The sequence below is a fragment of the Phaseolus vulgaris genome, chromosome 4 (genome assembly GCF_051622355.1).
Source record: "Phaseolus vulgaris cultivar YP4 chromosome 4, ASM5162235v1, whole genome shotgun sequence".
NCBI classification, from domain to species: Eukaryota; Viridiplantae; Streptophyta; class Magnoliopsida; order Fabales; family Fabaceae; genus Phaseolus; species Phaseolus vulgaris.
This window is the reverse complement of record NC_143501.1, coordinates 8425744-8452699: the sequence shown is the minus strand read 5'-3', so window position 1 is coordinate 8452699 and position 26956 is coordinate 8425744. Positions and strand designations below refer to the sequence as shown.

The 26956-nt window shown below is 30.5% G+C and overlaps 2 protein-coding genes across 5 annotated transcripts; both read left to right on the top strand.

Annotated features, from left to right (window-relative positions):
- Positions 1–275: 275 nt before the first annotated feature.
- On the top strand, positions 276–2064 carry LOC137837104 (uncharacterized). Its single transcript, XM_068645963.2, has 4 exons — positions 276–847; positions 925–1143; positions 1220–1309; positions 1669–2064. Exons 1-4 carry the CDS (start codon positions 404–406, stop codon positions 1870–1872), a joined length of 957 nt encoding a protein of 318 aa, XP_068502064.1. The 5' UTR covers positions 276–403; the 3' UTR covers positions 1873–2064.
- A 5620-nt stretch (positions 2065–7684) lies between these two features.
- Positions 7685–11983, top strand: LOC137837103 (uncharacterized). 4 transcript variants are annotated; one of them, XM_068645961.2, is made up of 5 exons: positions 7690–7957; positions 8632–8794; positions 10323–10371; positions 11403–11489; positions 11619–11983. In XM_068645961.2, the coding sequence occupies exons 2-5, from the start codon at positions 8670–8672 to the stop codon at positions 11709–11711; spliced, it is 354 nt and encodes a 117-aa protein (XP_068502062.1). In that variant the 5' UTR covers positions 7690–7957; positions 8632–8669; the 3' UTR covers positions 11712–11983. The 4 variants fall into 4 exon arrangements, 2 of the variants coding, with proteins under 2 accessions (XP_068502062.1, XP_068502063.1); XM_068645962.1 differs by having other exon boundaries at positions 7721–7957; positions 8648–8794; XR_011085363.1 differs by lacking the exon at positions 10323–10371 and having other exon boundaries at positions 7685–7957.
- Positions 11984–26956: the final 14973 nt, after the last annotated feature.

Genomic DNA, 26956 nt, shown 5'->3' with positions numbered 1-26956 from the left:
AAAAGTTGCATTTCAGAAGTGTTTAAAAAGTGGTAGTTCTTCTGGTTGAATATTAAATTATTTTGAATGGAAACTCTGAAGCTAGTTGATGTTGGGAAAGGTGTTATGGTGGAGTCAGAGTCTACTTGGATACCAATGACAAATTCAGCTACTAAACAAGCTTCACATGGCAAGCACATACAAGTACAACCTGCTTTACACATCACCATCAACTCAATGCATAGAAACTTCACTTGCTTTTGTCTTTTTGAACATTAATTTCAAGCCTACCCTATAGCCATTAGTGTGTGATGAGTCCACCCTACTCCATTTTTCTCCCATGGAAGAAGGCACAAAAACTTAAAGTAGGATTCCTGCCTTACCCTTCAAGCAATTGTTGCTTAAATACATATCATTTCCTCACATGGCTAACAACATTCTTACAATGACAAACCACAATTTTGAACTTGAGTGCAAGAGAATTCATGATTCTTTGGGGGATTTGAGTCAACTGATCCCATCTCTGACTTGTAGAACCCTCCTTGAAAAGCAAAAACTCAAAGAGACCTTCAAGGCAATCTATGGAGAAGAGTTGACAAGCTATCTTCAAAGGTATGAAGATTTGTTTTGTCCTTCCATGAACTGTTCTGCCTTGTCCTGGTGGATGCTTGACCCTCATGACAGGGATGCTGCTGTGGTTAGAGAGTCTCTTCAACAAGATGAGACTGATTTCAAGGCTCTTGTGGAGATTTTCGTGTGTAGAAAATCAAGTCATGTTCTTCTCATCACACAGGCCTACCAGAGAATGTTCAGGAGACAGTTAGACCAAGATATTATCCATTTGGACCCTCCACACCCATTTCAAAAGGTGAGAGATATTACTCCAATCAGAATCACTCAATTGATTTATGGGAATTTGTCAAAGAAATTGCTTTGATTTTGTAGATTCTTGTGGCATTGGCTGCATCACACAAAGCTCACCAAGTAGATGTCAACCATCACATATCCAAGAGTGATGCAAGGAGGCTCTATGAAACTGGTGAGGGAGGCTTAGGAGCTGCAGATGAAGCTGTTGTATTAGAAATTTTAAGCAAGAGAAGCATTCCCCAACTGAAGCAAACATTTCTTAGCTATAAACACATTTATGGTCATGACTACACAAAGGTAAAAATTCTGTTCAGTGTATTGTCATTATGTGAAAAGTTTTGAAATTTACTGTTTTCAATGCACTATGTTTCAGTCTATCAATAGAGGGAATTATGGGCAATTTGATAAAGCTCTAATGGTGGTTGTGAAATGCATTTGTAATCCAGCACACTATTATGCAAAGGTAAGCCTTTTTCTTTAACTACTCATTTAATTTCCTTAATTATAAATTTTATATTTATAAGTTCTTATTCATTTAGTTCCTATACTAGGATTTCAATATCTTTCAATCTTCATATATATTATTGTCAAACTTTACTATCTATAGTCTTAAACCAGAAGGATTAGAAGAAATTAACATGGTATGTTTAAGGATTAAAATTAATGGTTTTTTTAATGGTTTTTCTATCATGGAATCAACTAGCAATAGGATATGGGATGCACTGCTTTTTTCTTGAGTTGTTGTTTGTAATGTTCATCAATAAATTTAGTTCAGGAAGAAACTGATTATATGAAAAACTGCAACTTGGTTAATAATGACAGAAACTGTACACAAGCATCAAAGGGGAAACAAAAGTTTTTGCAAGAGCATTGGTAAGCAGAGCTGAGGTAGACATGGATGAGATTAGAAGGGTTTTCAAGGAAAAGTATGATAAGGAACTTGCTGATGTTATATGTGAAGGCCTTCCATCTGGGGACTACAGAGACTTTCTAGTGGCCTTGGCTACAAGGTCCTGCTGCATATGATCTTAACTTGTACAGCAACAAAACCTTTCAGAATAGTGTAAATCAGATGAACTTTTTGTTGGGAACATGAATTGACAGAAATTTGTTTAAGTGCCTGCTGAGAATAGTATACAGTTATATTATATAATGTGAAAGTGTAAAAAAATATGTATCTTTTATGAAGCAAAGCAATTTCTAGCCATCTCAAAAGCACTTTTATGCTGCATATCAGCTTACCTATATTACAGTTTTTTCTGTTATGAGTTTTCTCAAGCAATTAAGATACTTATTCTACTTACAGCAATATAATATAATGTAATTGTCACTTTACTAACAAAGTTTTGTATATGAAGATCCAACATTTATTCTTATTACATGAATATCCTGTTTAACTATTATGTTAATCCATCAAATACATATTCTTTGTCTAACTATCATGTCATGTCAAAATTGGATTCTGTTTTTCCTTCTCTATAGCCAATTTACTCTTTTTTTCTTAGACTTAATTATATTTTTAAATCTTTATATCAGGATAAAAATCAATTCAATCTCGAGATTTCTAAAAAATTTAATGTTAAATTTGTTTAAAATAATTCAAGGTGATTCTTTCTGTTTTTATTACCTTTCTGTTTTTATCTTAATCATTCTATAAATGGATATTGAATTATATGTATTGTTATCATTGAAACCATATTCAATTATCTTAAAAAAGTTAAATAATATTGACCTTATGACCAAATTGAATTTTTTAAAGAAATTTTCACAGACATTGAACTTTTTAAAATTTTAGGGATGAAATTATTTTTTATACTAATATAAGGAATAAAAGAGTAATTATTATTTTTATTTTAAAGTATTTGCTGGTTTAGAATTTCAATGTCCACTTACTATTTTTTTAAATATATTTACTTAATATATCATTATTAGTAAAGATAAGATAAAGATATTGAATAAGAATACATTAATCTAAATATAACAAAATTTTACTTCAATTACATATTTTTTATTCTATATGCGTTAAGCTTGAACATTTAAATATGCGTAATACTTTTTACTGCTTCTAAGGACTAATTATCCATGAATAAAAATCAAGCCCTGAATCTAACTTTTACTGAAATGCAAAAACATCTTTTACTGAATTCTATTTCTCTTCCTGCAACGTCTTCGTTATTTAGACATACAAATTATTTGTTAAAAATTTAAATTCCTAATTTGTTTTCAAAATCTTCTTTTAAGAAAACAGCTTTATTTAATTTTACCTCATATCACAATAATTTATATTATTAAATTAATTTTTCCTTTTTAAAAATAAACCTTTTTTTTTTCGTAAAACTAAATCACTTGCAGTTTTCTCTTCATTTATTTATTCAAACTAGATGAAAATATTCGCATAACAAAAAAAATATTTACTAATTATAAGTAAATAAATGGATAAATAATTATAAGAAAACTTTCTCTTAATCTTTGGAGACTAAATAGCAAAATGAGAGAAGAAAATGAGGGGAGAGTACGATAAAACTTTTTGGAGGCTAAGGAGAAGGTTATAAGGTTAATGGACTTTGCCCCCAACTCTAAAGACCTAAACTCCTCTAAAAGAAAAATAAAATAAAAATAATATATATATATATATATATATTTCATTATTTTTAATTCCTCCCATGCTGTATCACCATTAAAATACAATGTTGCAGTTATTTGTTTTTGTAATGTTCATAGTCTAATGTGATACTCATGTCACAAAATGTTGGTATTTCAAAACATCTAATAGTTAAGGTACTACAATTTGTTAAAACATAGATAAATTTTCATATATTAATCTAGTGAAGTGAGAGTCTAACAAAAATGAAAGATGGATCTAAAGTTTATAAAAAAAAAATCAAAAGAGTGAAAGATGCAAAAAAAAAAAAACAAGAAAGAAGTCAAAAAAAAATATATAAAAAAAACATGTAAATACAAAATTACAAGTTCAAAATAATTAGAAGAAACATGCACGTGGATATCTCAAGACACGATTTGAATTACAAGAATATCTACAAGTTGCAAGAATTGACTTGTTTATCTAAAAAATGATTCTGATACAATAAATCAACTATCTGAATTCGTATGATCAATATGATGTTGTACTTGATCTCTAAATCGAAATCTTGAAGGAGGAAGGAGTAAAGTTCTCATCATCATAGATGATGACTTGACAATTGAGGAAGTAGATATCATCTTAAATGGTGTCTTTATACCTACTGAGGGGTCAAATGTTGTGGTTCAAGGGTTTATTAAGAGCTTGAACCTTATGATATTGGGTAGGATGATTCACAATATTTTATTCAATATAGTGCTACCATGAATTGGATCTCGTGACTATGTCTCTGAAAAGGATAGGTTCATCTTATTTCATGTACTAACATGGAGGAAGATAAATCTTCTTGTTCTTGCAAGGACTTATAAACAATCTTATTTCTTTTGAGGTTGTTGACCTCTCGGTGCGAGCTGCCGGTTTGACTTTTGGCTTGGACCTCTCGGTCTGGGCTTTCGGCTTGGACCTGGATATGACTTGTAGGCTCTCACTTGTTCAAAAGAATTTGTCCTCAGATCTGCTTCGGGTAGCCACTAGGTTCATGAATCCACCTGTAAAAAAAATAGCAAACACTAAGAGAATGCAAAAGAAAACAAATGGTATAAAACCATGGTGAAAATCAAAGTTTTTTGTAATTTTTGTTTTTTATTTTGAGAAATTTTGCAAAAGTAGAAGAAGAAATATAAATGGAAGAAGAAGTACCTCTCTCCAAGGATGGTGATGTGAGTATGCAAAGAGGCTATATGGAAACAATTTGTTTAATTTTTTTCAAATTTTTCTTTTTCTTTTTCACTATCTTATTTTGTTTTTAGTTTTATTTTATCCTCTCTCACATGTTGAGGTGTAAGAGGATACAAAACAAATTTATGACCTTGAAAAGAGAAAGTGATTTTCTTAGTATGTCCTTCATGAAAAATATTATGATCAAATTGTTAGGGTCTCCTAAGAATGATGTGACCTATTTTCATTGAAACTCAATCACACAAAAAAAAAACTATTTTTATTTTCCTATGGATATAGGTACACTCACTTGGTTCCAGCTACCACACCACCCTCTTGACTAATCCAATCTAGTTTATAGGGATGGGGATGTGGGATAACTTGCAAGGCCAATTTATTTCCTAACTTGTAGCTATAATAGTTACATCAAAAGTCACTATCAGTATTACAGAACAAATTTTATTCAAAAAACTTTATACTTTATGTGGAATAGGTTATCTCTTTGTAATTGTTCTGGTTCTACAGGATGACTTTGTAAAAGTCGTTGAAATAGATGAAATCCTAACTTGCATATTCATTTGTAGATCTTCTTCTTTGTTGTTTTGATTTGAATATCTTCTATGGAAGATGAATTGATATTGCGGAAACATGAAGAATTGTAGAAATTTTGAAAGAGATGGGAATTATGACAATGAATATAAGTGAGGTTAGGCCAACACTTAATTTATAGAATAAAGTTGGGTCAACACTACTAGGAGGAGTCTAGAAATTTGTCTAACAAGAAGACAACTCTAGAGAGAACTTTGAATAAGTAAAAGTGTCTCACAAATTGGATAACACTTTATTACTCAAATCAAAGTTGAAAAACATGTACAAGAGACTCTTATTTATATGATAAAGTCTCATAAAACCTCTAAAATGAGAGTGGTAATATTTTTATAATATGGGTTACCATGTAATATACCTGTATTTTTAAGTATTGCTTTTAGATCCTTGTGTAGAAATCTAATGTCAATTTGAAGAAATCAAATTTTTTACTTTCTATTTCCATAATCTCTTTTCTTTTTTTTTCTTTAAAAATCGTCATAATTTTCCGTATAATATGACAAGTTAATAAACGTCATTTTTCTTTTTCAAAATGTATTATTTAGAACCACCACTATTTTTCATTTTTGTTCCGTGCATAATATTATTCTTTTTTTCAAAAATAATTTTCCCCGTTCCTCCAAAACATTTCCCAAAAATAAATTACCCCAAAACATTCTATTTTGCGGCTCAATTCCCTATCTAGCACCATTTACATTTTTATTTCCCTATCTAGCACCATTTTGTTTTTATTTCCCTATCTAGCACCATTTTGTTTTTATTTCCCTATCTAGCACCCTTTTATTTTTTATTTCTCTATCTAGCACCATTTCAAAAATAAATAAATAAATAATAAATTAAATATTTTTTTATAATTTTAATTTTGAATACATTAAAAAATAAGTATTTTTAATGTTTAAAATAGTTAGAAATATAATTAATGAATAAAGAAATGAGTTTTTACAAAATAAAAATAAAAAAGTAAATTAAAAATGTTTAGTTAATTTTTTTTTTTAAGAATTAAGAAAATAAAAAATTAAACTCTACAACAACATAAAAGTTGATCTATAAATATAGATTAGTATTTGTTTTTATTATTATTAATGATGTAATCATGTTAATTTCAACTAAACAATACAGGACATAATTATAAAAAAATTCAAAATCAATTAGTATTAATTAATATTGAACGCCCAAATAATATTGAAGTGTCTACCTACCTTAAATGCAAAATCCTAAAAAAAAAAATTAATGCAATTGCTACACTTAATGCTTAAAAATGAGAAGAAGAAAAATGTAAAAATAAATAAATATAGAAAATAAAAACAACAACATTGCAACAGATTTTTCATGTTATGAAAGACTATTTGATGGAACTCGTAAATGAAGAGTATTGGCCTGCATACACTGGTCAAATACTATGCTCAAGTCTTGACATGAAAATAACATCAAAGGGGAGACATAAGTCAAGTCGAATAAGAACTGATATGGACATAAAAGAACAATATGATCGAACAAAAAAATGTTCATATTGTCAAACATAAAAAGAACATGTCCCAACATTATTGGATTGTGCACTTCTTGTCATTAATTATGTTTCATTTTGCACAAACTATTTAATGTACCATTGAAGAAAATATTAAATGAATGATCATCTTTCATTTATTTTCTTTTTATGATCAACATCTACTTATTTAGTATCGTCTTATATATCTTATCTTGATCTTGTTTGGATTTTTATATTTTTTTATATCTTGCATAATTATCTTATTTTGTTTTGCCTTTATTTTATATCTTATATGTTTTTAGTTATTATTTTTTTCTGCCATTGTTTATTTATTTTTTGTTTTTATTTTCTATACTTATTTATTTTTGCATTTTTTTCTTCTCATTTTTAAGCATTAAGTGTAGCATTTGCATTAGTTTTTTTTTTAGGATTTTGCATTTAGGGTAGACACTTCAATATTATTTATGTGTCCACTATTAATTAAGACTAATTGACTTTGGTTTTTTTATAGTTATGTCCTGTATTTTTTACTTTAAATTAACATGATTACATCATCAATAATAATAAAAATAAATACTAATTTATGTTTATAGATTCAAATTTTATGTTGTTATAGGGTTTAATTTCTTATTTTCTTCATTCTTAAAAAAATAATTTAAACTAAACATTTTTAATTTATTATTTTTTTATTTTTATTTTGTAAAAATTCATTTATTTATTCATTAATTATATTTCTAACTATTTTAAACATTAAAAATACTTATTTTTTAATGCATTCAAAATTAAAATTATAAAAAAAATAATAATTTATTATTTATTTATTTATTTTTAAAATGATGCTAGATAGGAAAATAAAAAATAAAAAATAAAAGGATGCTAGACAGAGAAATAAAAACAAAAGGATGAAAATAAAAACAAAAAAGTATTAGTTAGAAAAATAAAAGTGTAAATGGTGTTAGATATGGAATTTATCCAATATTTTGCATGTCTTTGAACCCCCGTCAAGAAACGCTCTCATTTCTTCTATTTTGAAACCCTAAACCCTCTTATTTCTTTCTTTGAACCCTAAAAATTTACTATCTGCTTTCAGCAACGGGGTGGTGTTTAGAATTTGGCCATCAAGAGAAAACCTAATCTATGCGATTTCAAGCGTGTCGCTGGAGCCTTACGTGAAGCTCAAATCACAAGATAGGTCGTGGATTGGTCGGATTCGGTTGTTTCAGGTTTGTTCTCCTCCTCACTCTTTTGGTTCTTCCTCAACTCCACCATTTTAATTAAAATTGAAAAAAAATGTTTCAATTTTTCATTTAGTTTGCAAAATAAGATGGTAAAGAAGTTTGTGTTTTTCACATTTTCTTTGTAGTTTTTGTTTTGCATTTGGGGATCTCATAAATGTAGGAGTTCTGAAGTAGTTTTTGTTCTTATGGGTTCTTTCCATTTTATGAACAGAGAGAAAAAAGTTAGTATTTTTATGTCTCTCTTGTTCTTTGCCTTTTGTTTTTATTATTGAGTTTTTGGTTTGATATGGATTTTACTGGCATGAATTTTGCAAGAATTTCTTGTTAATTTGGGAGTAGCAATGTTCAATTTCATTCCTCTAATCCGTATCCATTGATTTTTTTTTTATTGGTTGTAAGGCTTAGGACTTTTTCGTAGTTTTTTATTCACATTCAACAATTCCATGGCAATTTTGCAAATTCCTCCAAGGGGGTTGATTGGGATAACTTGAGGGCACAAATTCTTCCAAAGGTTGCTCTGGAACATGTGGTGTGACTACCATTACTTTGCTCTTTGAAATGTCATTTATCGAGAATAAGAAAAGGAACCTTCATTTCTAGTCCTCGTTATCTGTTGATCAACATAAAGTGTCTAACACTGGTATAATTTAAACTTGTAGACTCTGTCATCTGCAGCTGATGATGTGCATGATTCATCATGGAGTCCTCTCACATTGCAGAAGGTTTTGCGGCTTCGGTTAGACAATTTGATGGCGCTACATCTTCTGATGGAACTGGTCACATAACTAGGCTAGCTTCAATTGATTCCTTTGATTCAAAATGGTATGTAGAAACCTTTTCTTGTAGGACTATTTTTGCTTCTAATTATATTCTAGTGAAGGGGAGTTGGTATGATGTGTTCACTTCAATAGGAATGGTTATGAAGATCATTTCCAACATATATATTTTACATGTTTAAATATACATGCCTTTCGATCAAAACAAGCAGGAAGAATCATAGAGAGATTTGCAAGCCCGAGAGAGTCTGTTTCATGTCTCTCAAAACCCTCTTCGAACTGTTCCATCAATTAGTTATACATAGCTTCTTTAACTAAAATTTACACAAAGTTTAAAGGGTTGCCATATAAATTTTATTTGACAAAATTTACAGATTATAATATTTTCTCATATTAGTGAGTAAATTTAATGAATTTAGTATTGAAGTAGAATTCTGGCTTGGGAATATGGAAACGGGAACAAACTAAGGATGCTTTATTTTATTCTGATTGACATCATAATATTTTTTACAATGAAAAAAGTCAGTAAAATGTTGTCTTCTTGATAATATGTAAGTAAAAAGTCAGGAATAAACTGTTGTCTTCTGGTTCAGCTTCAACCACAAATTTTTGTTCAAACACTTTCTCACAAAGTTTGTTTATAGAAGGTAAAATGTTACCAATATTGAAGCTCCATCATCCCAACCGAAGCTCGTATTTGGTATTAGGTTTCATTTTGCTTGATTTGGTTTCTCGAAATTACTTTTCATTTTTCCCATTTCTCACTCCCTAGATCTCCATTTTCTGAACTGTGGTGCATTTATTTGATGTTTAATCGGAATGAATGAGTTTTAATGGAAGTAGATCTTTGTGTTTGGGAGGGGATGTTTGAGCAGGGAGAATCCGACTTAGATCAAAGGGTGTTGACTGCTCCTCCACTGTTTAAAGGCATAGAAAATGCCTTAAAAACTTATTTTCCTGATTCAAGAGAAGCCTAGATTTATGTCACGAGTTGCGGTTTTGGGATATGCCTAACCCCTTACTACAACCATGCTCCTCAATCTGTTCAAAATTTACGTAGTTAAATAGAGATAATTTCATACTAATTAATCACATGTTTCCTTAAGCCGATGTTAGTTTTTTTTTTTTTGCAGTTGAGTTAAAACAATTTTTTTGCATCATGTGTACTGAGAAATTCCATCACGTTGTCTTATTTAGTTTCTCAAAGAGCAGATAGGGAGGGGAATCTGAGTTGTTATATTTTGTGAGTGAATATTATTATATTTATGGTTAAATAGTACTTTCATAAACTGTAAACTTCTCACATTGACTAGATGAAAAATAACATTTTGGATCTTCACCCCTTTTCTAATGTTCAATTTGTTGGTAAATATGAAGTTGTGGATGTAATTGACTTACAAATATCAATATAAAGTAAGTCTTCTTTCTTAAATGTTGTCTCTTTCTGATTTATTGTGATGTCAATTTTTATCTCTTTTCAATTGAATTTCTATTCTCTATCAACAGGTTATATTTCTTCCTTTGTTGGTTATTTCTTAACGATTATTTGCAATCTTGTTAAATTTGACATGCAGGAAAGTTCTATTAATTGCATTAATCATAGGAAGCTTGCTACCACTTACAGTTAGTTCAATTCCACAATTTTTAACTTCTCTTTAAAGATAAATTTATCAATTTTACATAGTGGACATTGCTTTATGAAGATTATTTTTTGTCTAATGTTCTAGTTTAGGACAAATTAATGTTTTGTTAATTAATTGTCATCTGCCTATTCTCTTTAATGCTGGTAGGAATCAAATTCTTTCTCTCTTTCCCCCTTTTGTTGTTTTGTATGCATGCTAAAGTTGCATTTTCTTATAGCGGAGTGCATGGGGTGTCTGAAGAAAGTTCAAATAACTTAGTTGACAAAAAAAGTTAAGAACTATTTTTTATTACAATTGGTATTATTTATTCGGTAAAATATTCAATTTTTTATTACAATAATATGCATAGTATAATACATTATAATAATTGTGTGAGTATGAATTATAATTATAAAATATCGTTATTATTATTATCTGATAAAATAAAATAATATGATAAATATGAAAGAATGTTCCATTTATTAATAATGAGTGAAATAGAGTATGAAGTAATAAACATAAATTAAAGAAGAGAAAGATATATATGCAACAGAATAGAAGTATAGAAGTGAAATCTTTATTTATGAGTGACGTAGAAGATAAAATAACATAGGGAGGGTAGCATACCAAGTCCCAACAGAAAACAAGCTATAACATATAATTGTAGATATGTGTATTTAATATTTGAATTATTCATTAATTAGTTATATCATATTATATTATATATTATTAAATAAAGTTTATAAAGTTAGCACAAGATACTAGTTGTGATGGTAGAGAACAATTGATGTACTGGGGGATTCTGCTTTTGTCTAAACAGATCCTTATTTCAGTTAGAATAGATACAGTAGATTTAGAAGTAGATTTACAGATTAGTCGTGGTTCAACATGCAATGCTCTGCCTATGGCTAAGCTGATAATATTTCTATTATATGTTTTACCATTTACTATACCCGCATTTTTAAGTATATCTGTCAGATTGTTCCTTTCGTAGATATCTATGTTCAATGTGAAGAAATCAAATTGTTGCAGGTTAGAGCACGTTCCATGACGCATCCACTCCTTCCCCCAAAAGATTCCATCATTCTGATGATAATAACTTGGCCAAACTTGATGAAGGTGAGCATCTAAGCTTGTTATCTAATAAAATAAACAAAGAATATCACTTTCCAGTATTATATCAAAATAATACTATTATTAAGAAATAGAAATCTTACCAGAGAAGGATTGAATTGTTCTTGTGTGCAGGAAAGTGGTCCTTTCCAGTTAGATGGCCATAAACCATGTATAGTGAACTCCAATGGTTTTGGTTTTGTTCTCAGACATGAAGGATTACGATGACAAAGGCCTCTTGGCCAAAATTGTGAAATCTTCCAATAGTCAAAAGCTTGAGCATAATCATGGAAGAATAAAAAGACCAAAAACAAAACACTAAGGTAATTCATTATGAATATTTGTGAGAACAATGAATCTCAATCATCTCAATTTATAACCTATGGTTTTTTGAAAAAGCTAAAGGTTCTTTTAATGTAAAGTGTGTTACTAAATTTTATACTTAATGTGTTGAAATAATTTTATCAATATATCTAAACATGTCATGATGTGTGTCACAATCCTATATCTATTTTCAGCTTATACCTACATACCTATAAATAAACAAAATTATGGATCAAGTTTAATTAGTTAAACATTATATAATTTTTTAAAAATACTATATTCCATGATTTTTTTGAAGTTCTTACATCATCTCAAAATAACAACACTGTTTTGTTTTTGTCAGATTTTATTAATATCATTCTTATAAGACCTTCTTCGTTTCCAAATTTGAAAAAAAAGGTTATATGTTATCACTTTTATATCAAGATATTAATAATTTTCATTTACAATTTTTTAAATTCCCTATATTCATATCAAAATAAATTAGGCATTCAATAAAGATAATAATTATACTTTAGACATAGCACATGCATAGGAATAAGATACACACATGTCTTGTTTTTGTCAACAACAAAAAATATAAGGGGAACAATCCTTACCAAATTTTTTGATTAATTGATATTATGATTCTATGAAAATTAAGCCTCCTGCGGAACAAACAATAGAATTAAATTGGAATTGCATAATATTTAAAATTTAATTTAGAACACAAAGAACATTATTAAGTTTACTCTAATGAAAAATAAAATTGTAATTATTTAAAATTTAACTTAGAACACAAAGAACATTATTAAATTTACTCTAATGAAAAATAAAATTGTAATGTTATGATTATTATGGAGAGATTATGTTTTATTATGGTACTGACTAATTTTTGACCATAATGTTTGGTGAGATATTTTGGTAATAAGCAAATATGATTATGAAGATCATTTCCAAGATATATGTATTCTTATTATGCAAACGTAAGTTGTTAGTTTAATAATTTACATGTTTAAATATTCATGCCTTTTGATCAAAACAAGGTGTGAGAATCATAGAGAGATTTGCAAGCCCGAGAGAGTCTGTTCCATCAGTAAGTTATACATAACTTCTTTAACTAAAATTTACACAAAGTTGAAAGGGTTGCCATATAAATTTTATTTGGCAAAATCATTTAAAGATTATAATATTTTCTCATATTAGTGAGTAAATTTAATGAATTTAGTATTGAAATAAAATTCAGGTTTGGGAATATGGAAACGGGAACAAACTAAGGATGCTTTATTTTATGTTGATTGACATCATAATTTTTTTTACAATGGAAAAAAGTCAGTAAAATTTTGTCTTCTTATCTCTCCATATGAAATCAATTTTGTAAGATACGATTCAGTTTGCCTTGCATCTTCCTAGAAGAAGAGAACAATTCATATTCTTAAAGATGGTAGTGGAATTGTGAAACCATCAAGGTACATTAATAATTTAGTGAGAATATATTAACCAAAAACAAAATTATCTTTTATGTATTTGAATACACACATAATAAAATTTTCATAATTGTGTATTGTGGCAACTGATTTTTAATACTTTTTCAAATCAATACTTAATATTTCAACTACATTCCTATGAGGTGTAATTTTTATATTTCTTTAAATGTAATGTCTCATTGAGAAGTATATAAAGAAAATTTTATGTTAAAAATAAATAAATAATTAAAATCTTAGTGCATATATTGTTGTAATAAAATAAAATCAATTAAAATCTTAGTACATATATTGTTGTAATAGTATATATATTTTTTTAAAATACTTATATGTATGATTTCAATAAAATATAGAATTTCCTTTAATTTGAACAATGGTAAAACATTTTAGAATATTGATAATGACCAACCATTTTCTATTTTCTGTGGTGGCGAACTTTATATTATTGTATTTGTATAATTACCTAACCTCTACTATTTTATTTTAGCTTCACTATCTCTTCTTTACCATTATAAAGATTTATTTATTTTTTAATTAATGTATAGTTTAAAACAAGTTCTTATATGGAAGTGTGAAAAGTTTTTTTTTTAATTAATTTACTCTCTCCTAACAACTTTCTATCATTTTTATTTTTTGTTTATTTTTTTATTCTCTCCTCATAGTTCCGTATTTCTATTCTCATCATTTTTAAGAAAGAAAGACCTAAATGTGGAAAATGACAAATTCAAGCCAAAATTTGTGTAAAGTTAGTATAGTTTAACTGTGTAAAGTTATTGTCTCAAAGTTGAAGGCCATTGATTAAAAAAATTATAAATAAAATTAATTTTTTAAATTATTATTTGAATAATTTATAATTAAATAACTACTGATTAAATGTTTACTCGTTTTATTATAATTTTAAAAAGAAATTGTTTTCAATATTAGAAATATGTTTGTTGTTTGTATCTCATATCTTGGGTTTCTTTGTTTGAAAGGAAAGTGTAGACTAAAAAGTAACTGGTCGAGTAAAAATTAGAAAAAAAACATATTGTGTTAGTAAAGAAGTTGAAAGAGAATATTTCAATTATTTAAAATAGTAATTTTAATAATAATTTATGACAATAGGAATACTGATAATTTTGTTTCTATTAATATATATTAAAATAAATAAATAAAACATTTTTTCGCTTTTCATATTTTAAATGAAATTTTATATTTTCAACGTTTTCAAATCTCATTAGTAATACATCATCTCAAAATAACAACACTGTTTTTTGGCCAGATTTTATTAATATCATTCTTATAAGACCTTCTTCGTTTTTAAATTTGAAAAAAAAGGTTTATATTATCACTTTTATATCAAGAGATAAATAATTTTTATTTACAAGTTTTTAAATTCTCTATATTCATATCAAAATAACTTAGGCATTCAATAAAGATAATAATTATACTTTAAACATAGCACATGCATCCAAAGGAATAAAATACATGCCTTGTTCTTTGTCAACAAAAGTATATATAGAAAAGCAATTCTTACCAAAATTTTTGATTAATTCATATTACAATTCTATGAAAATTAAGTCTCCTACTTAGCAAACAATAAAATTAAATTGAAATTGTATAATATCTAAAATTTAATTTAGAACACAAAGGACATTATTAAATTTACTCTAATAAAAAATAAAATTATAATGTTATGTATAATATATTTAATCAAATATATTATTTCCAACTAATATGGAGAGATTATGTTTTATTATACTAGTGGGTATTAAGACTAGATTTTCACCATAATGTTTGGTGAGAAATTTTGGTAATAAGACTGAACATTTTTTTAAGGAAATTTTTGAGTCTGTGAGTATGTGATGTCTCAGAGAATTTTGCATGGTCACATGGGAAAAGTGCCCTTTTCTTTTTTTATGTTTTTCTTTTTACATGTTATGCATGACTTCAATTCAAGAACTTCACGGATACTTACTGCTTATCACTAGACAATTCTTAGTTGTTGAATGACTATGGAATTAATTATTTTTTAATTACTTGGATAAAATTTTCCGTAAGAATTATAGAATAGGATATTAGTTATAGGAAATGTTAAAATGAGAGAGTTTTAAGAAGTTGGGTTTGTGGAGAAGTTAATTTTAACTTTTGTGGAGAAGTTTATCCAAAGGACTATAACTTATAAGATTACTACTGGTCTTAAAACATCTATTTATGGAGGGGAGAGTTCCAGTATGGACATACTGTATATGTATACAGGTTTGTTAGTTTACTTAAATAGTTTGAACCATTTCTTTTTGTTATTTTAGTGATTAATTTTCTCTTCCTTTGCATTGTTATTATGTCTACTTCCCATCTATTATGAAAACCTACTAAAGAATTATTGTCTTTGTACAAACAAAAGTTTACAACTAACTCCCTAATACTAGTAAGACTAACGGACTTGCCAGATCATGAATGTTTGTTTTATGGTTAAATATTTTTCCTACACTACTTCAACGTGTTCCGAGTATGGGTAGGATTTGATCACTAGACATTTATCATAAAGAATCTGTTAGAGATAATAGTATATTGGATATCAATATCAAAGATGCCAATGATAAACTTTATATTAGATGCCCAGTGATTCAATATCAATAATAATGACACAAGGATAATTGTGAACGTATAATTTATTCTAATTTCTCAGCACAACTACAAAATCATTAGTAGTACTGGGTATTAAGATTAGATTTTCACCATAATGTTTGGTGAGATATTTTGGTAATAAGCAAATATGATTATTTAAAAAAACATATATATATATAAAGTAGAACAAACACAAAATGAGTAAGAAACTGTCCAAATATAAATTATTATAATAATGATTACTTTATGTTAATTTTCATCAAATTTATCTTTTATGTATTTAAAAAATACTTATATGTATGATTTCAATGAGAACTAGAATTTCCTTTAATTTGGACAATGGTAAAGCATAGAATAGAATGTGATAGAATCATTGATAGTGACCAACCATTTTCTATGGTGACGAACTTTATATTATTGTATTTGTATAATTACCTAACATCTACTGTTCTATTTTAGCTACACTATATTTTCTTTACCATTGTAAAGGTTTATTTATTTTTTAATTAATGTATCGTTTAAAACAAGTTCTTACATGGAAGTGTGAAAAGTTGTTTTTTTTTTTTAATTTATTTACTCTCTCCTAACAACTTTGTATCATCTTTTTTTTTAATTTTTTTTATTCTCTCCTCACAATTTCGTATTTCTATCCTCATCATTTTTAAGAAAGAAAGACCTAAATGTGAAAAATGACAAATTCAAGCCAAAGTTTGTGTGCAAAATTAATATAGTTTATGATTGTCTCAAAGTTGAAGGCATTGATCTAAAAAATTTATAAATAAAATTAATTTTATAAATTATTATAAATAATAATTTATAATTAAATAACTGTGTAAATTTATTACACTGATTAAATGTTTACTCATTTTATTATATTTTTAAAAAGAAATTGTTTCCAATCTTAGAAATATGTTTGTTGCTCATATCTCATCTCCTAGGTTTCTTTGTTTGAAAGGAAAGTGTAGACTAAAAAGTAATTGGTTGAGTAAAGATTAGAAAAAAAAAATATATTGTGTTAGTAAAGAAGTTGAAAGAGAATATTTCAATTTTTTAAAATAGTAATATTAATAATAATTTATGATAATAAGAATACTAATAATTTTGTTTCTATTAATATATATTAAAATAAATATAAAAAAAACAATTTTTTCCTTTTCATATTTTAAATGAAATTTTATATTTTCAACGTTTTCAAATCTCATCAATACAAGGATCACAAGCCCCGCTAGGTACTTTTTCCCCGTCACCGACAAAGGTTACTACTTCCAAATCTATTGATTCCAACCATGTGTTGTAGTGTTTTAATACTGCTATTGTTCCATCTTCGCTAAGGAGGAGTTCTCCTATGAAGGAACAATCACTTGCTGCTGCCAAAGCTCTACTTCCTGATAACAATATGTTGGTTATTGAAAATCCTTTTTCATCCCTTGTTGGTTTAGGAAATGAAGATGTGACAGGTGTCCCTGATACTAGTAAGCCAGCTATCGCGACTCAAATTGTTGATTTACATCATAATGACCAGATAACTGTAGAAAATCAGATGGCAACTAAATTTAGGGTTGATCATAGTGAGGCTGAAGAGAATGCTAGTGATAATGGGGAGGATATTGTACATACCACTATAAAACCACGAAGATCATCTCAAGGGGTTGGTAAATCCAAAAAAAATTGCTAAGGCAGATCCATCTAAAAAGTTGCAATGAAGGTTTCTTTTTTTTTTTTTTGAATGCCAGAGGCTTGGCAAACCAAAAAAATGTGGAGATGTTGTTTAATTTACTAAAACAACTTAAAACACTTCTTGTTTTCATTGTTGAACCCATGATGCCTTACAATGATGCTTTGAATATTCTTTTCAAAATAATTAATCTACATTTGGTTGCTAATTTTCCTATCATTAATAAAGCTGGTAAGCTTTGGTGTATGACTTGCCCAAATCTTGCCCAAAACTCCTTGGTTAATTCTCAGTTTATTCCCGTAAATTACCTTTTGCTTAATAAATGCTTTAGCTTTGCAATGGTTTATGGAGCTAACACATACTCGGTTAGAAGACTTTTATGGAGGGATCTTAGCTTCTTCATTGGCCCTTGGTGCATTTTGGGAGATTTCAATGTTGTTCTTTCGGCTGATGATTGCAAAGGTGGGGTTGCTCCTAATCAGGTTTCTTGTAATGAATTACTTGATGGATTAATAATAATAATCTTACTAGTATGCCTTTCATTGGTCCTTGTTATACTTGGAGTAATAGGAGGAGAGGACATTGTGATCTTGGTGTAGACAACATGAAGGTGGTAATCATAAACGGTGTAGGGGAAGGCAAAACCCTTTGTGAGATGGAGGAAAAATAAAGGTGAGGGTGAGAATGAAGCTCTGATGGGGGAGATTGGATTGGGGAAGGGTCAAAGAAGGGTGTTGAAATATAATCTACATTACACATGGAGTCTATGTGTTCATAAATGTGTCATATGGGTCACATAATCACCACTTAACGTTGTTTAAGTCAATTTGACAGAAAATACAAAATTACATACTTTTAAACAATCATTGGGACCAAATTGAATATTTTAAATACCAATACACCAAAGGGACTTTTGCCCATTAATATATATAGGAACCAAAAAGGTCAATAAGCCAAAAATTAATTATTTGTTTAAAAAATTTAATAAAATTAATGACTAATAAAGGGGATAAAGATAAAAATTAATTAATAAGTTTAAAATTTAATTTACTAATTAAATTTAAAAACTAATTAATTATTAATTAATTAATTAAAAGTAAATGTGGATGATGGTTTTGTATTAAGTGGTTATATTCAATGGTTATGGTTAATCAATATAAATGTATGGTTGTGGGTTGTTTTTGTTTCGTTAAATTGATCCGATCTAGTTTGCTATTATTCTAAAGCAATTGCAATGACGAATGATGAGATGTTGCTATTGAAGGGTGAGATGAGTGAGATGTTGCGCTTGATGAAGAAAACTTTCTATTCTAACGAAGAAATCTTCCTTTGCGAACTCATCAACAATGCTTCTAACGCAAGTTGTCGATCAAATTTGATATGTTATTTTTACATTTCTTTTTTTAACCGCTATTGATTAATGTATGCATGCACAGGCTTTGGATAAAATTCAATTTGAAGGGATCATGAACAATAGCGTTTTAAATGATGAATTAATTATTACATTGATCCCTGACAAGGTTAACAAAACACTTTCTATCATTGACAATGGTATTGGCATGACCAAAATGGGTAGGTAGGTGGTGATGTTCAACTTCCATTTTCATTCCATGCTCATTAATTCTAGTGTGTGACATATGTGCTTGTTTTAGATTTGGTTGATCATTTGGGTATTGGCTTCTACTCTGCTTATCTGGTTGCTGAGAAGGTTATCCTCACCTCTAAGCATAATGACCATGACCAATATACTTTGGAATCTCAACCTAGTTCCTCTTTCATTATTACCAAGGATATTAATGCCCAACAACTCTCAAGGGGAACCAAAATCACCCTCTTCCTTAAGGACAACCAGGTACATAAATTAATTCATTCCCATATTTTATGTTATTTCTTTTGTTCACTTATTGTTGTTAACAGTTGGAGTACTTGCAAGAGACCACCATAAAGAATCTTATTAACAAACATTGCCAACTTATTACCCATCCGATTTACCTTTGGAGTGAGAGCAACAAAGACCATTGGCAACTCATTAACATTTGGCTGCGTAACCAAGAGATGTACGATAAATTTGTGGCTCAAAAGCTTGGGAATCACTTACCAGATGATCTTGCATTCTCCATTCTTTTCAAACTACCTTTGAAATCTCTTAAGAGATATGGATGCCTAAACAAATCATGGGCTCTCTTACTTGAAAATTCTAATTTCATGGAGCTCTTTCGTATTAATTTCATATCTAACCAACATTCTTACTATGACGATACATCTCACCTTCTATGCCTCGATCAACTAGATAAGTCCTCCTTATTTTCACTTTCTGGTAGGTCGTTTCAAAATATGGAAAAAGTAAATTGGTCAAAGGGTCATTGTTCTAGATATTTTATTTTAGGTTCTTCTAGCATTAATGGAATTCTTTGCCTCTACCCACCCAACTCAGGCACTATGTATTTATGGAATCCATCTAGCGGTGAATTTAAGATCATCCCTCCCAGTCCAATTGAGTATGTACCAGATTCTATGGACCCTAATTTTTATTATCATGGATTTGGCTATGATTGTGCTAGAGATGATTATAAGGTAATTAGAAACTTAATTCTTTTTCCAAGTGTTCATATAGAGCATGAACCCGATTATGAAGAATGGGATATTCATGGATCGTGGGAGATTTATAGCCTAAGAAGTAATTCTTGGAGGAAACCTAAATCTGATATATATATTTATCCATGGTGTGAAGAAATTCATAAATTTTACTTAGAGGGGATGTGTCATTGGTTGGGTAACTGGCGGGAAAGTTATGATGATATTACAAAAAAAAATTTGGTATCATTTAACTTAAGCAATGAGGAATGGTTTATAACTCCCTTACCCCCCTTGGATATACCCTTAGAAATATATGATAATTTTAATATTAATTTGGTGGAGAGTCATTTATTTCTCTTAAATGGTTCAATTGCTTTGATATCAAACTATTATGAAACAACTACCTTTTCCATATCAATTTTGGCTGAAATTGGTAAGAAGGAAACATGGACTAAACTCGTCACTCTTGGACCCTTACCTTACCTTCCGCGTCCTATTGGAATAGGCAATATGAGCAATATACTCTTCAGAACAACTGACGGTAAACTAGCTTGGCTTGACTTAAGGACCCACTTGGTTGAGAAGCTTGATGTCAATGCACATCGTATGATATGTCAGCTAATAGTTTATAAGGAAAATCTTTTTCCAACTCTAGGAATAAATAGTTAATTTTTTTTCTTGTTTTCCCCTAAGTGGTTTATGAATAGTTATTAGAATTTTCTCCTACAAATATTAAAAATGTGATTTTTCAATTTCGTGTTGTACTTCTTTATTTCTTAGCTATGTTGAACCCGAGAACACTAAAAAACTTGCTATATTTGTAACACATTGTAATCAAATTTTGCATAAGAATGACTTAACGTCCTTTGTGAGTATAGTTTGATGAAAGTATAAAACTGTCATCAATGTTGCAACCTGTTTTGTATTTACATTTGTTTAATGCAATTTACCTACAAAAGTATGTACTAGTGTTCCTTTTTTAAATCTTAGAAAAAGTCTACATTCTTCAATGTGTGAACATTGACTTGAATTATTATTTAGATCTCATGTTTATTTTTTAAATACAGTTTAAAGTTTGAGTTATTTGAAATGCGTTAATTAAGTGAGTGACTTCTCTATAATATATAAATATATAATCTATTTATTTTAATTTACTTTTTATTTTTAAACTTAACATTTGGGTTTTCTTTCCTTTTATAAAAACTGAAAAAATAAATATACAAACAAGTCGTCTTTGTGAGAAAATAAAGCAAATAAGACGTTCCCATTATAAAGTAACAAGAAAAACCAAATCTAAATGGCCATTTGAGTATACATACATTGACGTTGCTTAACAGATTATTTTTCATTTTGTAAAGAAGTAAAAATCAAAAATATCGTGATAATATTTGTAGTCACTACATATTAATTGTTAAAGAAAGTTTGATGTTTTTAAAAACAATTTTATGTTTTCAGGGTGTGAAATTATTTTATAAAGGTATTATTATATATTTATTTAATTTTCTTACTCTAAGATACCAAAAAATCATTTATTAAGATTAATGAAAGTAATTAATTTGGCTTTTTTTTACTGATAATTGTTAGTTGTTAACATATTAGTTTCTTTTGTTCTGGTTAAGAGTGATTAGAGATGGAAGTCCTTTTTACCAACTAAGTTTGTGCATACATAGATGCTTGTATATACCTTCAAGCTTGTGTCCCTTTATATTTATATGAGAATTGCAATTGGGTAGAGGGTTTTTCATAAAGGTTTGGAGAGGTTCTTTGTTACTAGAAAACACTTAAGCGCGAATATGAGAATGAAAGATGAAATGTTGTACATCTTATTTTGGTAACATAACTTTTTTTATCAGCAAAAAACGAATGAATAAACAAGAGGTATTTCAAGGATACCTCACCCCGTATACATAAGACATGTCTTCTGCTCAAATTACAAACATCTACTCTAAAGAAAAAGTGTTCCTAGGAAAATTAACAATCCTCATACGAACGATTGGTTCAAGACACTAATTAGAGAAAGAAAAGCAAACACCTCGCGCTTTGGACACTACCCATGACCAGGCCTTCAACTACGACATAGCAAAAATTTCAATGGGATCGATCCTGACTCTTATGAAAACCTTATTGTTCCTTTGTTTCCACAATTCCCCCTACCACTGCTATCCTCACCCCCCTCCCCTGATACCTCATAATGTTTGGTGAGATATTTTGGTAATAAGCAAATATGATTACGAAGATCATTTCCAAGATATATGTATTCTTATTATGCAAATGTAAGTTGTTAGTTTAATAATTTACATGTTTAAATATTCATGCCTTTTGATCAAAACAAGCAGTGAGAATCATAGAGAGATTTGAAGCCTGAAAGATGTTGGGAAAAACGGGTAATTTTCCCACTAAAACAGAACCCTAACAGAGCTACCCGACAAATAATATTGAATAAATAAAACGGAATAATAAAAGAGATAAAGAGGAAAAAACACACCCGAAAATTGTTAACAGAGTTCGGCCTGTTTAGCCTAATCTCCGAGCACAACTAAAACAACTCACTTTTATTATTATGGGAGAAGATATTACAAATTGGGATATGTAACAGTGAAGGAGGAGCGTTTAATTTATAACCCTCAAACCTCATTCCCAAACAATGAACCCACTGATGTGGGACTTGGAATTAAACCAAAATCAACAAATCTCCACCTTGGCTTAATTTCAAGTCCCACCTAAAACAAATCTTCTCAAAACATAAGAAAAACAAACTTTGCAGTGCTTCAAATTTGCGCCTCCGGGCGCCAACTTCAAATGTGCAAGATATTAACCAAGTCTAAACAGTGTTCAAACTTGGTCCTTGTAACCACCTTGGTGAGCATATCTGCAGGATTCTCTGTAGTGTGAATCTTCTGGAGAACAATCTCTTCTTCTTCGAGAATCTCACGCACAAAGTGATAACGAACATCAATGTGCTTCGTCCATGCATGAAAGACTTGATTCTTTGCTAAATAAATAGCACTCTGACTGTCAGAATATAACTCAAGTTGTTTCTGACCAACTCCCAAGTCTTTAACCAACCCATGAAGCCAAATTGCTTCCTTCACAGCCTCTGTAATCGCGATATACTCTGCCTCTGTCGTAGACAAAGCCACCGTAGACTGCAAGGTAGACTTCCAACTAACTGGCGCTTTTGCTAAAGTAAACAAATAGCCAGTTGTAGACCGTCGCTTATCCAAATCACCTGCATAATCAGAATCACAATATCCAACTATGCATTGACCAAGTGATTCATCTTGCTCAAATGCCAATCCAACATCTAAGGTATTTTGGAGGTATCGTAGAATCCATCTCACAGCTTGCCAATGACCCTTACCCGGGTCATGCATGTACCTACTAACAACACTCATAGCCTGTGAAATATCTGGTCTTGTACACACCATTGTATACATCAAGCTTCCAACTGCATTTGCATATGGGACTTTCGCCATGTATTCTCGTTCTTCATCAGTCGTCGGAGATAAACGACTACTCAATTTCAAATGAGGAGCAAGTGGGGTACTTACAGGTTTTGTATCTTCGTGTATACCAAAATGTTGTAGTACCTTCTGCAAATACTGCTTTTGTGACAGCCAAAGTTTTCCCCTCTCCCTGTCCCTGTTTATCTCCATGCCGAGAATCTTCTTGGCTTCCCCCAAATCCTTCATCTCGAACTCTTTACTCAACTGAGCCTTTAACCTGTCAATCTCAACTTGGCTCTTTGCTGCAATCAGCATATCATCAACATATAAGAGTAAGTAAATGTAGGAACCATCTTCAAGTCTGCGCAAATACACACCGTGATCATATTTGCTTCTCTTGTACTTCTGATCCTTCATGAACTTATCAAATCGTTTGTACCACTGTCTCGGAGATTGTTTCAGTCCGTACAACGATTTGCTATGTTTACAAACCCAATCTTCTTTACCATCAACCTTGTATCCTTCTGGTTGAGTCATATAGATTTCCTCCTTCAAATCACCGTGTAGGAACGCGGTCTTTACATCAAGTTGAGCAAGCTCCAAATTCAACTGTGCTACCGAGACCAACAAAATTCGAATGGAGGAATGTTTAACAACTGGAGAAAATACCTCATTATAATCAATTCCCTCCCTCTGAGCAAAGCCTTTAGCAACCAACCTTGCCTTGTAGCGAACATCTTCTTTATTAGGAAATCCTTCTTTCTTTGCAAATACTCATTTGCACCCAATTGCCTTCTTACCTTTTGGTAATTGTGCCAGCTTCCACGTCTTGTTCTTCTTCAAAGACTGCATCTCCTCTTCCATCGCACCTGCCCAATTACCACTCTCTGAACTCAGAATGGCTTATGGGTAAGTGGATGGAATGTCATCAACAACTGGAAGTGCATAGGCAACCATATCCATGAAACGAGCAGGCTTCTGAATATCTCGTCTCTGTCTTCTAACTGCAATTGGCGCAGATTGCTGTTGAGATTCTTGGGTAGGAACCTCTTCCTCATCTGACTCTTCTTCTGCCATAGGAGAGTCACTTGTGGTATTTCGTGTTGGGATCACCACTGGCGGCTCAAACTCCACCTGCTTCCGGGCATACTCCACCTGTTGCGGAGTACTATCAGCTCCTTCTGGATTTACCTTCTTTAACATGGCGGATTCATCAAAGGTAACATCCCTGCTGATAATCGTCTTCTTTGCCTCTAGACACCACAAACGGTATCCCTTCACTCCAGGACTAAAGCCCACGAAAAGAGTCTTCTTTGCCCGTGGATCCAACTTTGATTCAATCACATGATAATATGCAATAGAACCAAAAACATGCAAAGAATCATAATCAGTTGCAGGTTTTCCAGACTATACCTCTAACGGGGTTTTGCCATCTATAGCAGATGATGGCAATCGATTGACGAGATGTTGAGCGTATGTCACAGCCTCAGCCCAAAACTCTCTGCCTAACTTAGCATTAGACAACATACAACGAACTTTCTCCACAAGTGTCTTGTTCATACGCTCCGACACCCCATTCTGTTGTGGTGTTTTTCTAACAGTGAAGTGTCGAACTATGCCACAATCTTGGCATACCTTCAGGAACGGATCACTCTTGTATTCTCCTCCATTGTCTGTTCGGAGAACCTTAATCTTCCTTCATGTCTGGTTTTCAACTTGAGCTTTCCACTTAAGGAAAATTTCAAGCACATCATTTTTGTTCTTCATAGTAAACACCCAAACTCTCCTGGAAAAATCATCCACAAAAGTGACAAAATAATGCCTACCTCCGATTGACGGAGTCTTGGCAGGTCCCCACACATCTGAATGCACATAATCCAGAATATCCTTGGTATTGTGAATTGCAGTGCCAAACTTCACTCTTCGTTGTTTTCCCAGAACACAATGCTCACAAAATTCAAGTTTGCAAGCCTTCGTACCTTTCAACAATCCCTGCTTGGTAAGAATTTGCAAGGATTTCTCTCCAGCATGTCCCAACCTCATATGCCACAACTTCGTTGCCTCAGCATCCTTCTTAGAGCTAGAAGTTGTTGTCGCTACTGTCCCCACCACTGTACTACCTTGGTAGTAATACAAATTGTTCTTCCTCACGCCTTTCAACATCACCAATGCTCCTGAAGTTGCTTTAAGAATTCCATCTCGCATCGTCACAACTAGGCCTTTAGATTCTAAAGCCCCCAATGAGATGAGATACTTCTTTAACTTTGGCACGTACGGTACATCCCGCAAAATTCTGGTGGATCCATCATGATTCCGCAGCTTGATTGAACCTATCCCAGCTGTCTTACATGTATTATCATTACCCATGTAAACAACCCCGCCATCAAGTTCTTGAAATTCAAAGAACCAATCTCGAATGGGACACATATGATAGGTACAACCTGAATCCAATATCCACTCATCTGGATACAATGATGCTGAAAGCGAGACAATTAAAGAGATATCTGATTCCACATCACTTTTGCATTCTTGTGGAACCTTCCCTTTCTTCTGCAGTTTTGGACGGTCTTTCTTCCAGTGTCCTTTCTCATGACATAAAGCACACTCATCTTTGGCAACGGCTCGACCTTTAGACTTAGACCTCCCTCTTCTCCCATTTGTCTGGCTTTGCTGACGACCTCTTGCCATTACAAACTCAAACTATAATATTCAATATTACAAATAATTTCAAACAACCCAAGGCGAATCTTCGGCTCTTGATACCACTTGTTGGAAAAAACGGGTAATTTTCACACTAAAACAGAACCCTAACAGAGCTACCCGACAAATAATATTGAATAAATAAAACGGAATAATAAAAGAGATAAAGAGGAAAAAACACACCCGAAAATTGTTAACGGAGTTCGGCCTGTTTAGCCTAATCTCCGAGCACAGCTAAAACAGCTCACTTTTATTATTATGGGAGAAGATATTACAAATTGGGATATCTAACAGTGAAGGAGAAGCGTTTAATTTATAACCCTCAAACCTCCTTCCCAAACAATGAACCCACCGATGTGGGACTTAGAATAAAATCAACAAAAGAGTCTGTTTCATGTCTATCAAAACCCTCTTCACGTTCCATCAGTAAAGGGTTGCCATATAAATTTTATTTGGCAAAATCATTTACAAATTATAATATTTTCTCATATTAGTGAGTAAATTTAATGAATTTAGTATTGAAATAAAATTCAGGCTTGGGAATATGGAAACGGGAACAAACTAAGGATGCTTTATTTTATGTTGATTGACATCATAATTTTTTTTACAATGGAAAAAAGTCAGTAAAATTTTTTCTTCTTATCTCTCCATATGAAATCAATTTTGTAAGATACCATTCAG

Bases quoted from the DNA above. Each gene is read 5' to 3' on its own strand.
- LOC137837104 (XM_068645963.2), top strand. From the start codon at position 404: ATGGCTAACAACATTCTTACAATGACAAACCACAATTTTGAACTTGAG. The intron at 1,144-1,219 runs GTAAAAATTCTG...ACTATGTTTCAG, and splicing joins ATGGTCATGACTACACAAAG to TCTATCAATAGAGGGAATTA. The intron at 1,310-1,668 runs GTAAGCCTTTTT...TAATAATGACAG, and splicing joins CAGCACACTATTATGCAAAG to AAACTGTACACAAGCATCAA.
- LOC137837103 (XM_068645961.2), top strand. From the start codon at position 8,670: ATGGAGTCCTCTCACATTGCAGAAGGTTTTGCGGCTTCGGTTAGACAA. The intron at 8,795-10,322 runs GTATGTAGAAAC...TTTGACATGCAG, and splicing joins GATTCCTTTGATTCAAAATG to GAAAGTTCTATTAATTGCAT. The intron at 11,490-11,618 runs GTGAGCATCTAA...TCTTGTGTGCAG, and splicing joins CTTGGCCAAACTTGATGAAG to GAAAGTGGTCCTTTCCAGTT.